Source organism: Papaver somniferum, chromosome 11, assembly GCF_003573695.1.
Source record: "Papaver somniferum cultivar HN1 chromosome 11, ASM357369v1, whole genome shotgun sequence".
Classification (NCBI taxonomy): Eukaryota; Viridiplantae; Streptophyta; class Magnoliopsida; order Ranunculales; family Papaveraceae; genus Papaver; species Papaver somniferum.
Genome location: NC_039368.1, coordinates 128,668,935 through 128,685,406, shown reverse-complemented (window position 1 = coordinate 128,685,406; position 16,472 = coordinate 128,668,935). Strand labels below are relative to the sequence as shown.

General features: G+C 35.8%; 2 protein-coding genes across 2 annotated transcripts; both read right to left on the bottom strand.

Annotated features, from left to right (window-relative positions):
- Positions 1-463: 463 nt before the first annotated feature.
- LOC113325118 (F-box/kelch-repeat protein At3g06240-like) lies at positions 464-988 on the bottom strand. Its single transcript, XM_026573343.1, has one exon. The coding sequence runs from the start codon at positions 986-988 to the stop codon at positions 464-466; it is 525 nt and encodes a 174-aa protein (XP_026429128.1).
- Positions 989-1,851: 863 nt separating this feature from the next.
- On the bottom strand, positions 1,852-5,206 carry LOC113323087 (E3 ubiquitin-protein ligase SINAT5-like). The gene is made up of 3 exons (XM_026571338.1): positions 4,812-5,206; positions 2,832-3,218; positions 1,852-2,437 (listed from the first exon to the last, which is right to left on the bottom strand). Exons 1-3 carry the CDS (start codon positions 5,022-5,024, stop codon positions 2,075-2,077), a joined length of 963 nt encoding a protein of 320 aa, XP_026427123.1. The 5' UTR covers positions 5,025-5,206; the 3' UTR covers positions 1,852-2,074.
- Positions 5,207-16,472: the final 11,266 nt, after the last annotated feature.

Below are 16,472 nucleotides of genomic sequence, written 5' to 3'. Positions count from 1 at the left end.
GAGAAGAAGAAAAAAAAAACTGTATAAAATATATTTTCAATGAATCCTCTAGTTATTTCTACAATAATAGTATACTCCAACATGTTACCTGCAAATCCGATCAGCCCAACAGGGAAGACAGCTGAACTGTGATTATTATTGTTTGAATGCGATAAACTTGTAGATATTTCCCATCAAACCAGTAGAGTAAAATCTTGTAGATAGAACCGATTTCACAACGGCTGGGTAGAATATGGGCATCACGTTCTCCATAGGAATAAAAACTACTTTCCAGTTAAAAGACTAAAGATCATAAACTTGGATGTTTTTCGCGAATGAAGAAAGTGAGCATCTGTTAAACATCTATCAATACGAATCGATTTATACCAGTATTTTGAGACCGTACCAAAATCTTCTTAGCCCAAAATGAAATGGTTGAGCAAAGATAAACAAGAACTTACTTTAAGAAACTTAGATATGATAATCAATATTTAATACCAACCGTGTCAGGTGAAATTAAGCTCTCTACATAATTCAGCGGCACGCTAAATTCCATTTCGCTGTCATCGATACCGTCGATTTTCAAGACTCTGGACCTATCACTCTTGGGGTCATGTACCAGTTTGCTTACGCCAGTATCGATCAGAAGCTCACCGTTTGTAAAAGACCATAGCAGTTTCCAGTCCTCAAAAACAAGTACGTCTGTCGTGCGAAAACTGTATCGCTTAGACCAAGATTCTCTCACTCCATAATCTTGCATTATCCATATGTCAATGCGCTTAGAATTATAATAATTACTTAAACAAAGGCAATTCCCCAATACACCGGCAACACACTGATGTAGCCAAAGTACCTGATCAGGTATTTGTACTTCCTCTGGGAATAAGAAATCCACAAATCTCTCGTTACTGACATCAAAAGAGACTATAACTGCGGAAATAACTTCCCTGTTGTTTTGACACATAACTTCCCTGTTGTTGATATAACCTATCCAATGAAGAGCCCCCATTCATGAAAAAAGCAGAAATATCCCTTCGAAGCGGAAGCTTGTAATCGCCTGCGCTCTCGCTTCTTGTCCATGATTTAGAGCCTAGTGTATGAACATCAACTTGAAAATCACGATAACGTTTTCTCCCAGATATCCTTACCAACTTGTAATCATCAGCAATGGAATCATAATAAAACACATGTCCAAGACTATAGCAGCCCGGTGCTCTCGTCAAGAAATCAGGTGACGGAAGTGGTGTGTTTCTATATTCATATTCACCAATTGTTGGGTTCCAAATACATATATGCATTTCTCCAGACAATTCTAAAGACATGCAAATCAATCCATTACATTCAATATCTTGGAAAATATAACCCCTTGGAATATCCCCATTACATGTGCATGCGGTATTCGATGTCGACAAAGCTGATGATATCGAAGAATAATCTACAGATCGAAACAGACAGTTATGGATTTGGGTGTAGTCAGATTTTGATTCGACTCTTATGGTGTTGTAAGTTTTAAGCATGAGCTTAGGGTTATGAATATCACGATCAAAGTGTGTCTTGGTGAAGTTACGGCTACGAAGTAGTTTACGCCAGATCTTACCTGAATATCTACCGGAAGGCTTGAAACCGTCATCTCTTACTCTTCTGCGGCTGCTTCTTTTTCCTCCTATCTTCAGCAAAGTAGAATTGGTTGGGGTCTTTTTATAGTAGTTATTTAGGTCTGGGTTAGGAATCTTAGGATCAATCACAATCAGAATCAGAATCGGAATCAGATGAGTCAGATGACTCAGCAAAAAAAAAATGAACACCCCTCTTTGACGGCAATGAATCAGATGAGTCAGAGAAACAAAAACTGTAAGAAATTTATTCAAGTGATATTAATAATATAGGTAAGTAAATATTTATAGTTGAATGAATCCTCCAAAGATTTCTATCTCATTGCCATTAGATTACATTTTTATCAGCAAACTTGTTTTCACACATGAAGCAAACAGTCTAAGGCGAGTCGAGAGAGAGACAGAAAGAGAAAAAAAAGAAAGAAGAAAAATCATCAACTGATCGAAACAACATAAACAAGAAGCAATCATACATTTTCCTGTCAACTACAAAGGTTTGGTATGCACACCCCAGCTTCTTGGTTTTGTTGTTCCTTCCATATCCTCCCTGTCACCCTAAGCTTCAGCTCTTTCCTGTCCCCGCCGGAGAAAAATAGTGCCATATTTCGCTGGATTATGAGTCCGTCGTGGCTGTCTCTGACTTTCCTGTGACTATCGCGAATGCTCCGTGGTGTACCTTCCCAAATGAGTTTTCTTCCGTTTGCTCCTACTTCCAAACTGTAACTGTAGTTCCTCGCGTCGTTTTCGTCTCCCATGAAGCGAAGGAATGCCATGTAAACAGGGGCCATTCCGAGTTGGAACGCTTCAAAATGCAGGCAGAAGTACTGACCGAAACAGTTGAAGACCTGAAGTGTAAAAAGAAAAGGTGCAATTTAATAAGACCTTAGTTTTCTTTCTAAAGATCAGAACGTTTGCTGCTGATGTGCAATGACTGATTGACCAATGATAGTATGATGCCGTGCCACTTTCTTGAACGCGAAATAACAAAGTAATAAGAACTCTTACTGCCAAACAGTTTGACACTGGTCATGGACAACTAAGAAAGTATCAAAGTTGAAACCTGTTTTATTGGTCTGGATTCATATAAGATGGCATAAAAACAGAATGTATTTCATAAACACCAGATGCTTAAACTAATTTACCAATAAAGAGAAGGATGGTTTATAAGAGATTCTTGTAACATTAATTATATTGCAAGGCAAGGAAAACAAAAAAGAGATATTGAAAAATCACACTTACAGTCAACATCCAGGTAGCATTTTCAACTTCACGGGGATTAGACTTCACATATCGATGGTTGAATGTACATCCAGTGTGCATGTCTACTTTATGATCATCTCGCAGATGGGTGACCAAAAACGGAATATCACCAACAACAGCACACTCTGATCCAGCGTAAGGACAGTTATAAGGTCTGAAGTTACACAGAGCCTCATGCTTGAGCTTACTGTAGTAGGGAAATATCTCTGGGCATCCCAGGGAGCCATACTTGCAGGGAAGCTCAAGGGATTCAGCTACTTTCTCCAATGCTAAACACCTGATATCTCCAAGCTCCTGTCTACAAGTAGGACAGCGGTTGTGTACCCTTGTTTTACATGTCGAGCACAGTGTGTGCCCATTGTGGCACTGCAAAAAATGCCCTTAATCATTAGAAAGCATCGAAACACACTTTTTTTGGTTTTTCTTTTCCTCAAATTTCCGAGCGGAACAAGGTAAACATGCAACATTTCTAATCATGTAAGTAAAACATGGGATAACATTCAACAGATTGAGTCATAGTATAATACTCAAATGTATAGCAAAAGGACTAGTGACTTCCAAACCTTCTCCATATTTTTCTTAATTGCTAATTAGATAACTCGCTTCCAACATCTCTGAACAAGGGCATGCCCCATTACTTATTACAGTACTTTTAGATGTTCAATGTATATAAAGACGCTAAATTCTGAACAACACACAATATGCATGGATTAGTTTCCTAAGTTATGCTAAACACAACGTATCTGCACGAAGTGACAAAATAACATCCATGATCCCACCATCCCATCTTACACAACAGATTGCCCATTGTGGCACTGCCAAAATGCCCTTCTTCTTTTAGAAAGCACCGAAACACACTTTTTTGTTTTTTGCTTCCTCAAATTACCGAACAGAATAGGTAAACCTCCAATATTTCCAATTATGAAGGGAAAACTTGGGGTTCAATAGATAAGAAAATCTAACCACAATTCTAAGTTCAAAATGTCACCAGCTTTCAATTAAAAATGTAAATGAAAAATACTAGTGACTTTCAGACCTTTTCCATTTCATTCTTACTTGCTACTTAGGTAACTTCACTTCAAACACCTTTGAACATGGGAATGCCCAATTACTTATTACAGGCATTTTAGGTTTTCATAGTAATAAGATGATGAAAGCCTATTGTTCCCAAACAACACGCAATATGGATACCCCAAGTAATGCTAAACACAATGTATCAATGTGAAGTGACAAAATACCATCTATGATCCAATATTCAAAAAAATCACACCACGCGGGTTCCCGTCCTGTCCCATCCCATCGTATATAACAGATTGACCAATCTGGGTTCTTACCCTACTCAAATACAAGAACTTAATCTCTCTTCCAATTCCCAAACTTGTAGCACAACATATCCATGGTCTCTTCATGACTTGTTACGCAAAAACTGCATTTCTTAAAGTCAAAGCTAACTATTCTATTTTCGGCTCTCAGAAACATTTTAACAGACTTTGCACTATCAACTTGCTCCATAACATCAAGTCGTACACCAATGGTGGAGCACCCTTGGAACAATTAGCAACACAATAACAAAGATCCAGCCATTTCTTCATGCCAATACAAATACTTTCCACTGGTTAAACACAGAATCTCAATACCATCCAAAATGTGAACAACCTACATTACTATGGCTAAATGTTTCATCAGACCAAGTGTTCAATGTTTGAGAGTGTTCAATTTTCGGTCTCCGGCATCTCATTCTTCGCTATCCCTATTGTTCAATTCAAATTGTGTTCTCTCATCTAAAACTACACTAAATCAAAAACATCCATGAAAACCCACAAACATTTTCCCCTAAATTCAACCCTAAACACAACAAATTCCAAACTTGATCGAACCCCAAAACACAATTCAACCTCAATCATCAAATTCACCGAATAAAATCAAAAAAAAAAATGAATGAAACCCTTAAAAACATACCTGATGAATAGGTGGGTACATAGAATTAGTACAAACAGGACATTCAAGCAATTCATGAACACTTGTAGCAGCAGGAGAAATCCCATTATTATTTAACCCTTTTGATGATGAAAATTGATTATTATGATTATGATTATGGGTTCTTATATCTTCTTCTTCCATCCCTCCTCCACCATCTGATGAAGATACACATTCAATATTATCCATCTCCATCACATTTAATAAACCAAATTTCTTTAAATTAATCCCTACAGAATCACAGAGAAAATCTAACAACCCCTTGATTGGATATCAATCGATCAAAGGGATTTGATCGATCAAATCCAAAGAAGATGATGAAAAAGATTGCTTCTTTTTTTTCATTTTTTCTTTTTGGGCCTGTTTTAGAGAGAGAGAGAAAAAAGAGGGGATGGATGATCATTGAACATCTAAGTTTTGATGGAATTTATAAAGTGGGTGTTACATCTAATGGGTGGGAATGAGTAGTGGGAATTTTGGTTTGGAGATAAAGTGGGTGACTAATACCTTACCATGGATATGAGTTGTAAAGGTTGTTGACTACTTTCAAATTTGGTGTCCTGAATTGTTCACCATCAATAACTTGTTTTGTGTTATGGTAAGGCTAAGAGCAACCTCAGTGGGCGAGTAAAACTTTAAATATGGTCCACAAAGCAGACACAGCGTGACGGAATAAAGAGCAAAATCCGAACTAAAACCAAATCTCAGAGTATATTTGGTCTGGGACCAAGACCAAAACCAAATATAGTCGAGCGGACATTATAAGTGCGTCTGATACCGAGCGAAGGTATAATGTGAGCCTGATCCGTATGATGGTGGGGCGAAGGTATAATGTGAGCCTGATGAGTGGGGCGAAGGTATAATGTGAGTCTGATGATGGGGCGAAGGTATAATGTGATTCTTAGTGAGGCGAAGGTATAATGTGATCCTGATGGACGGTGGGGCGAAGGTATAAAATGATCCCGTGATGGGGCGGACGTATAGCTAAGTGATGCATGATGGAAACTGAGTTTCCGTACTTTAGTTCTTTGGTAAGGCCAAGCACTATGCTTGGTATCATAAATTGATGTGAGTTTTGTTTATCATGGCCAACTTGTTTTGTGTTTTGGTAAGGCTAAGAAATGGATCGCTTGGCTACATACATGTTCTAGCGCCAACAACAATGCATCGCTTTGCTTAAAGTCGGTGAAAATGTTTGGCTTGGATATAAACGAGGAACAACACACTTGTTCCTCGTTATAGCTAAGTGATGCATGATGGAAACTGAGTTTCCGTACTTTAGTTCTTTGGTAAGGCCAAGCACTATGCTTGGTATCATAAATTGATGTGAGTTTTGTTTATCTTGGCCAACTTGTTTTGTGTTTTGGTAAGGCTAAGCATTATGGTTGGGTTTTGGCTTGGGTATAGTCGTATTTTCAGAAAAATCCAACTATCATGGGGCATAACCAACTGGCTTTAGCGCAGTTGGACAAGAGTTTGGCTCCCAATCTATAGGTTGTAAGCTCAATTCCCGCACACATTGTGTCAAAAGAAAAAAAAAAAACCACGGGGCATCGCTATGTTTAAGGCATGAGAAAGTGCTTGGCTTGGTTTAGAGGGGAACATATTTGTTCTTTGATATAACTACGTGATGCCCGATAGAAACTGAGTTTCTGTATTTTACTTAATACAGAAACTCACAAAACTGATGGAAATTAAGTTTTCGTATCAGTATTAATCTTTGCTTGACCACTTTTTGTTGCATTCCTCTCACACCCGATCATAACCATGCATTTTTTTTTTACGGTTCCTTCTTTTCAACCGCCGGATCCCAACGAATATTCCAGATATTTTTTCTATATAAGAAAATTCTTATTCTCAAACGCACCTTATCTCAATCAGTTAGGTTCCATTGATTTTTTTTATCTCTCTAGTACTAAAGTTCTATGATTTTGTTATCCTTGTAGTACTCCAATTTTATCTCTTAGTGTTATTCAATATGGTTAATAAAAATCTTTGTCAACAAGAAGAAAATGATCTTACAGATGCATACATTTATGTGGGCAATAATGAAATTACTGGTGCGCAACAAACATCATCTCTGTGTTGGAGTCGTTGAAGCACAACCACAATCAATGCAAAGATATTGAAAAAGAAGTTACCAGCATTCACTTGCATCAGTACATTCCATTAAAATATGCATAGCAGATACTCCAATTAAACAAGCACATTAGAAACTGCATGTGTAATCATAACTTCAAAAGACTACTACGAAAGAACAAACAATTTATGATAGTAATAACCGTAAGAATTTCATGGTTTATTATATTATAATTCGTTTAAGTTAAGCCGGATCAATAATGATCCAGCTCATTAAACTTATTATAGATAAGAATGGTCTTTATATTTCCTTCTTCTAACTCGGTATAATAGAAACTGTTTTTTATGGTGTTTATATCAGTCGTGGCATATGAATTGTTTATCCTATATGTGTTGTTATTGTACGTATTGTTAAATATCATAATACTAAGTCTATTAGTTTCCAGAATAAGGTAAAGCTAGTTATATTTGAACTATGATGATTAAGGAGATGAAATTCAAACACTAGCAACTTAACATGCTAGAGGGTTGAATCAGTTACCTTTTGGATTTCTTGATTGAAGTTGCAAACCTCCATTTGATTCCTTTTCCTTGTCTTCTTACAGATGATAGTCCATGCATTGTTCCACTTGGAACAACCGAATCAATTCGTACGGTCGGGAACATGCGGAGGGATGAGATTTGAAGGCGAGGCCGGAGCCCTGCCAACCATGAAGGATTACGTGCTTGTAAGATGCTTATCCACAATTCACAACTAACCAATTTATCCAGCATGCATCTTCACTTGATATTGTTAAACCTTCACCACCATAACAAGTTGTTTAGTGAAGCCATGAAGATCATATAATCATTACACTCAAATTCATTTGAGATACCGTTATCTTCACCATAAAAATACAAATACAAAATTTTCCTTCCAGTCTCTTTAATCAACAAACATTAACAAATACCTATGCATCTAAAACTGCAGCTCAACTGCTAAATTACTTAAAAAAAAAAACTTATCTCACATGTTAAAAAAGTTAATGATGTTAAAAACTTAACTAAAACATATTGTAGTCATCGTTAACTTTATAAAATATGGATCACAAGGAAAAGATTCATAAATTTTTTCATCGCCATCACATTTATGTATCTGTCTTCCTAAAAAGAAGAAAATGGTGAAGAAAATGATGAGATGGTTTTTCTTTATTGTTGAAATATTTAAACATTTATATTGATAAAAAAAAAAAAGAACAAACAACACCTTAATTGGATATTAATTGATTATAGGGGTTTGATTGATCTAATCCAAAAAAGATGATGAAAAAGATTGTTTTTTTTTTCCTTTTTTTTGTGTGTGTTTTGGTGAAAGAAAATAGGAGATGGATGACCAATGAACATTTAATTTTTGATGGACTTTAGTGGGTTTTAAATCTAATGAGTGGGAATTAATGATGATAGTTTTGACCTAGAGACAAAGTGCGTGAAGAGCACATCACCATTGATATAAGTTGTAAAGGTTGTTGACCAATTTCGAATTTATACAAATTGACGTAAGTTTTTTTCACCATGAACAACTTGGTTTGGTAATGAAAGTAGCTTTTTTTTCCTTTTGAAACTATTTTTGAAGTCTTTTAATTTTTTTAATATCATATTTGATGATCTAGTTCGGCTCATACATCTAACTCGTCAATATTTAAATTGGATTTGGAATTCTCTTCTTTCAATTGGTATCAGAGTAGGTTTCATATAAGATGACTTAACAACTGGTATATATGGGAAATCCTGAACAATACGAGTGAAGAATTTGTTTCAATCAAGGATACGGAAGATACCTTGTTTGATGAGTCTATGTCAAGCTTTGTACAAGAACTTTATACTTTTTTTTATCAGAAATATAGGATGATAAAAAGTATTGATAATCTTCATTAGGGATTAAAAACCTCTTATATGCATTTACATGATGCACCGGAAAGGGAACTGGTGCTTCAAGCAATGTTAGAAAAACAATTGGAACATAGAAAATATTTGGTTAGAGAAATTACCAATATCTTGGATGAATCGGAACTTATTAAAATGGAATACTCGAATCTTACAGATTTCTCAATTTAGGATTCACCTTTGTTCAATCAAAAGATTTGTGAAGAAAAAAAATTTGTTTGAACTTGCACAGCAACTTTGTAGCAAGCTACTATAATTTATTAATGATTTTTCTCAGGTTTTAAATATATACATCATACTTTCTCGGTATCCAGTAAGTAAAATTAAAAAAATTAAACATCAAAGAACATAAGCTAATAAATTTTATGATATTTCATTAGACAATTGAATTTTTCGCTGGTAAAATTGATTCATTCAAGAATTCATTCACAACATAGGTGCACAGTTTCAGGTGAGATTTTTTTCGATCTACGGTTCCAAAGAAGTTTTAGAACAAGAAAATGAAAATCCTTATAGACGAAAGTTATTTTCCACTTTCATGTCCTATAAAGGGATTCTATAGTTCTTCTTATCCCTCGCATTTTCTTATTTTTTGCAGCTCTACTTATCGGTTTAGGCGATGCTTTTAATTTCTTTGGAGGATCTAGACTTTACGTCCCCTCCTTTTTTTTGTTTTCCTTTTAAGCTGGTTTAATAAATCCTCCTTGTGAGATTTCCAAAATGGACAAATCTTATATTACTTATTACTAAACAACCATCTTCTTCTTTATCTTTTTGTGATTATTCAAATTTTGAGTAATCAATAAAAAAAATAAATCACGATCACAATCACAATTTGATTTCATTTTTTTCTCCAGATTATTTGCTCATCTTACAGGATTTTTGAGGTGTAAATATGACTTTGAAAAACAAATTCAGTTTATCTTTGGAGAGATTTCCAATGGACCAGCTCCAGCGCATCTACCACTTCCTGATCCCAACCACCGACAGCGACCTGCGCACTATGATACGGTAAATTTTTTTTGAAGCATGAAAGATTTTATTATTAAATAAAAATCAACCAGAAACATGACTTGTATCCTCCTTTAGTTGTGAAGATATATCACTCGGGCCAGAAGTAGACCAAATGTAATCTTGTTTGTCTACTCTAGCTAACTTAGACAGACAGTCATCCACCTTATTAGCCTCTTTTGATACATAGAGACATTGCCAAGTGGTATAGTTATTGAAATACAAGGTAATATCTTAAATAAAATTTTGTAATCTCCAGTCTATGGAGTAATCTTCCTTGAGAACGACATCTAGCACAAATTTAGAATCAAGCTCGAACTTTACGCTCTCTTGATTCAACTCTTTAACCCATTTAACAGCCTCCCATGGTCCCATACATTCGGTTGTTATGTACTTCTTCCATCCCTCAGGTAGTTGCACCTTGTTGCATGTTGTGCAACTGCAAATTCTGAGTAATAAGACCAATGCCACCAGAATTATCATAATAAGATCCATCACAGTTAATAGTAATAGTATCTATAAGGGGCGAAGCTAGTGAATGCTTAGTCACATTTCTCAGTCCAGATACACCAAGCAACAATACTCCTCTTCAAAACTTCAAATTTTGTACTTTGTTTGCTAGAGAAACTTTCAAACCAACTGCATACCTATTCAACCAGATTAGTTGAATTGTTTGAATTTCATCCAAGCGTGGTAAACCAGACTGCTTTAGACATGTGACAATTCATGATAATATGAGCTGAAGTCTCAGACTGTTGATCACAAAAAGTACAGGAATCCACCAAGCCTAAGATGATTGGAATGAGAACGTCTCTAGTTGGTAGAAGTTCAAAGATACATTTCCAAAGAAACTGTCTTATTCTTGGAAGATTTGGCAATCTCCATAGTGTAGATAATATCTTATGCATTCTCGGGCCTACATAATCTGTAGTATGTGTCTTTTCAAATATTTTCTTGTAACAAAACTTGACTGAGAAATTTTCATTCCTCTCAAGCAACTATATGAGTATGTCTTCTTGATAACTATGAATCGAGATATTCAGAATATGACTTACAATAGCTTGATGAAAAAGTTCATGAAGGAGAGTTATATCCTAGTATGATTAATCATTTTTGAAAAGCTGGTTGGCACTGGAAAAATTAGGATCCAAAAAAACAAGCATTTTTTAAAGTACAGGACGAGTCCTACTAATTTCCTCTTTAACATTAAGCTTTTCCTTCTTGAGATTTGCAAGCATGTCCTTAACATTCACCTTCAGAAGTACATTCCGTTAAAATATGCATAACAGATACTCCAATTAAATAAGCACATTAGAAACTGCACTAATTTGTTATCACAACTTCAGAAGACTACTACAACAAAATAAACAATTTATAGCAGTAATAACAGTTGGCATTTTATGGTTTGTCAAATTATAATTCGTTCAAGTTAAGATGTATTAATAACAATCAAGCTCATTAAACCTATTACAGATAATAATGGTCTTTCTATTTCCTTCTTATAACTTAGTATAATATGAAATGTTGCTTAGAGTGTTTATATCAGTCGTAGCATATAAATTGTTTATCCTATATGTAGTGTTATTGTACGTGTTGTTACATATCATATAACAAAGTGTATTAGTTTCCGGAATAAGGTAAAACTAGTCGTATTTGAACTATGATGATTATGGAGATGAAATCCAAACACTAGCAACTTAACATACTAGAGAGCTGAATCAGTTACCTTTTGGATCTCTTAATTGAAGTTGCAAACCTCGATTTGATTCCTTTTCTTTGTATTCTTATATATGATACTCCACCCGTTCTTCCACTTGGAACAACATAATGGACGGGGAGCGACTGCAGAATAAATCGTATACACTATACCACTATTGTACGATATTGATGATGATAATCTCCTCCAAAATATCAATGACAGACTAAGAGCACTGACAAGCAGAAAAAACCAATGTGTACGAAGTACTTGGATCTGATTTATGTTTGTTTATTTCAGTGACATGTATCATTGGTTTGTACGGTCGGGAGTAGAAGGAGGGCTGAGATTTTAAGACGAGGTTAGAGCCCTGCCAATCATGACGGATTACGTTTAAGACTTTTTCCATAATTTACAACTAACCAATTTAGCCGACATGCATCTTCACTTGATATTGTTAAACCATCACCACCATAACAAGTTGTTCAGTGAAAATATGAAGATCATGTAATCTGAAAAAGCGGGGTATATAACAACCACACTCAATAATTCGTTCGACAATATGTATGGACCAAACTCAAATATAATTCCGAGAGCACCAACTTAAAAGTGAGACTCAATCAAGAAATATATCAAAGAGCTTTATCTTTGTTTCTTAATATAATCAGCAAATCGAACAAATTGAAATCCGTGAGCCTGATTGATATGAGAAATAACTTGGACGGTACCAAAGACCAATGCCCAAGTGTCAATCTAAGTTATAACCAACAAACAAGGTCGTATTTATCAACTGATTGAACTACGCACAACTTGTGATATTTCAATTATATAAATAAATATAATGCGGACAAGAAATAATACAGGCGCCAGAAATTTTGTTAACGTGGAAACCGCAAATGCATAAAAACCTCGGGACCTTTTCCATCTTTGAACACCACACTATATTAAGCCGCTACAGACACTATCTTACTACAAGTTAACTTCGGACTGAAATATAGTTGAGCCTTAACCAAGTCTCACACCGATTAAGGTACAATCGTGTTCCTTATTCCTCTAAAACTACGCCGGATTCTGCACACTTGGTTCCCTTAGCTGATCTCACCCGCAACTAACAGTTGCTATGACCCAAAGTCCAAGACTTATAAACAAATTTGTCTCCCACAGATATGTCTATTCTTTATACGGTTTTTGTTCCATCTTTTGATAAATCAGGGTAAACATGACCCAACTAATAATCCGGTTTTATACTCCCGAAGAGCAGCCTAAAAATATTAGTCAACTCTCAATAACCCAACTGATTAGCATAAAAAGTTATTGCGGAATCACAAGAGTCTGAGACGAAGAACTATTGTGATTACTTTTTATATCTTACCTATAGGATATAAATCTCGAGTAAATCTTAGAGAAGATAAAACTCAAAACGATAGAACAAATAAGATCAGAAGACGCAACTACAGAGAAAATAGTTGGATCTGGCTTCACGAATCCCAAATGAAGTCTTTAATTCGTTAATCTAATATGGTTTTGGAAAAACCTAGGTTAAAGAAGAATCGAGTCTAGTTTGCAACTAGGACACATGAAAGTGTCGGGATTAGGTTTTCCAGTTGCTAGAGTTCTCCCTTATATAGTCTTTCAAATCAGGGTTGATTACAATCAAAGCTAAGATAGCTTAGTAGCAAAGCATTCAATATTCAAAATTAGATGAAATCCTGATTTAATATTCAAGCTAAGTCTTCTTAGAAATTAAGCAATTAATCTCCGTCGTTAGATAGTCTTAGATTGTTACACACAAATGAAACATACTTATATTTAGATATGGGTAACCGTACCTAAACGTGTATATTGAGACGGCTCAATAATAGTTAACCGAAGTTATCCACATGAACAGTTTTATCTTAGCCGTAGGAATCGAGATTTACATGGACAAAAAGATCTTAAACAATCCTGACCGTTGGATCGGCTAAATGGTATCTGCCCTAGTAATGTTATGTTGATGTCTTTTTTTTAATACGAATATTGAGATTAAGTAGAAGAAGAATTACATGAGTTCATCCTTTTGGATACGTTGTTTCACCCAACTAGGAAGATGGCTTAACCATTCAACTTCAGACATAGAATTTTTACCATGTTTTGCCAAAGCATGGGCGACATGGTTCACATCTCTGTGCACATGAGTGCATTTTCAACTATCAAAAGAATTCAAAACATTGCACAATCAATAACTAAGTTTCTTGTGGTCCATTTTATTGACTCTAGACTTCCATTCAAGGCATTAATAACATTTAGACAATCTCCTTCCAAGTGCACATTCCTATGTCCTTTTCTCTTGGCTCATAAAACAGCTTCCAACATAGCTTTAGCCTCGGCTTGTTCGGGGTCTAAGGCGTTGTCTTTGCAGCATCTAGCTCCATCTGAGTTACCTGTAAAAGTTCTACCAATCAATCCAATGCCCTTTTATAATTTCATCAAATGCAGCATCACAATTAATTTTTATATAGAGACTGTCAGGCTTCTGCCAAGTTCTAGTGACCTGCAAATCAGAACCATTAGTGTTTCTTAACACTAGTGTTCTAAAGAGACGAGTAATAAGGAGGCCATGAATAAAATATAGCTATTATAAAACTCAGGTTACACCTCATACAGATTGTTCGCACACTTACAACCACTTGTTCTTAAAACTACACACACATCATTAATCAACGAATCGCAAATTGCTTTCTTAAGACGTATAAGTTTGATGTATTCACAAAGTTTCTTTTGAACTCTTTCCTCCACTGTTGCTGCTATATTTGCAAAAACTCAAAAAAGTAGCCCCTTAATTCTTGACAACGTACTTTGCTGCGGGTTCTCTCTGCTATTGGTCCGGATTTGCGTTTGGCTCCTCGAGTCCTGCTCGAGACAGGGCCCTCCAATGTTCGAACTGCAATCGATTTTGCTGCTGGAGTTGTTGGATTTGGCTTCATATCATCTTGAGCTGCTGGTACTACTGGATGTTGCACCATAATCGACTTCTCAGCATAATCTTCTTCTCCTTGTTGTTCCACTTTGGCAATCATCTGCTTCCGAGCACTGGTCATGTAAACTACTAATATTCCAATACATAAAAAGACAATCAAGATCATGAATATTTGATTATTCCAATACCCATCGTCCCCTTGAGCTGCTCCATTAATGTTGAGATGATAATAATACCAAAGTGCTGATCCGAGAACCACACCGATCCCTAATACCTTGTAGGTGAGAAAGATTATACGACCATAGGCAATCCAGCTTGACAATCCCATGATTTTATTTGATTGTTAATTTCACCGGAAATTACAGATGTAGAGAGAAACAATTGAGATGAAAAGAGAACACATTCGACTAAGACTAATATTGCGTTGACATTATTTGATCGTGGCGACATTTTGAATGGTGTTTGAAAGAGTCATCACAGTTGGCTAGAAAAAACAATTGAGGGAGTAACTTTTTGAGTCAGATATATCATAAGTTAGATCAAGGTGTTATAAATTAGATCCGGGCGAGTCAGTCGAGCTAGAAAAAAAGCAAAGAACCTTTTGGTGGCATTCCCATTGGAAGTCATTATAGACATTACATAATTGATCATATGTTTCCCTTTTTCCCCCTTTCTAATCTGGTATAGATGTCAAACTACCCGCATTCTCTGATATATACTTCCTCCAGGTAAGGGAAGGAATTATCAATTTATCATGCATGTCCTTGAACTTACTCAACTCGGTTAATGAAGGGAATAATGTTGTTGTTGTAGCTATGGCAGAACCTCCATTCTCTTCTTCTTCTTCTTCTTCTTCTTCTTCTTCTCTTGCAACTTGTGAAGCTACTGGATCAACGGTGCCTTCAATTAGTAAATTATTTGAATAGTAATTTCATATTGTGTCCTTTTGAAGTAATCTATTTGTACCTTGATGGGTTAGCGAAGTTTTAAGCAAACTCCGATATTTGCAGGAAATGCATGCCATTCATAACATGAAACTAACTCTCATATTTGTGATTTTGACCACACTAGCATGAATAAAATAAGCTGTTACACTGGTCATAAGTTTGATTTCAAGTTAAATCAATTAGATTAAACAAATTTAGGTGCTGTTTGGAACGAATCCAATAACTGATTTCGAACTTTAACCGCTAGGCGCAAATCCGGTTCCGCATACCATAACGTCGTGCCGTTCCAACTCAAGGTAAGCATCACCCTCGGAATGCAAAATCATTGTCGGTGTGTTGAGGATATAATCATAACAATTTTAGTTACGTGCAGATCGTGCAGTGCAATGATATCCATCTAAGACAACCATACAAGTTTTGAGATCATATCATCATAATACTTTATTAGCCTTTGACCTGGGTATTTTCTTGTATTGAAACATAAAGAAACTTAAGTTATGACCTGATCTGCAAACCATCAAATCACCGCCGTAAGTGTTTAAAATACTGGCCTGGAACCTTCTCCTCGTTTGCCCGTACTACTGATTTATTTGCTTCCAACTCCACCAGATTGAAGCAGCTATTAGCTATTCTAAGTCGGACGAATTTAAACTCCAAAACTTGGATGACAGGCAGTGGTATTTGAGTGCTTTTGTAGACAACATTCTGGGACTGAACACAGTTGGTCAATACTCCTTTTTCTTCTTGTACTATACTAAAAACCCATCGGAATGGACTGGACTGGTTCTAAAGTCCAAAATCTTCCAACATCATGAAGATTCTATTGCCTTAGGTTATCTATTAGTTTCTGTATATAGGATATTCTACGGAGTATATATAAATGGACCATTTTCACTTTCCTTCATCCTGATCTACTCCATCTGTTGAAACCCTAGCAAGCTAAGGGGAATAAGAGAAGAAAAAGATGTTGAGGCTGGCAGAAGAGATTCAGGTAGATGTTTTTTTTAAGGTTACCTGTGAAATCTATTTTA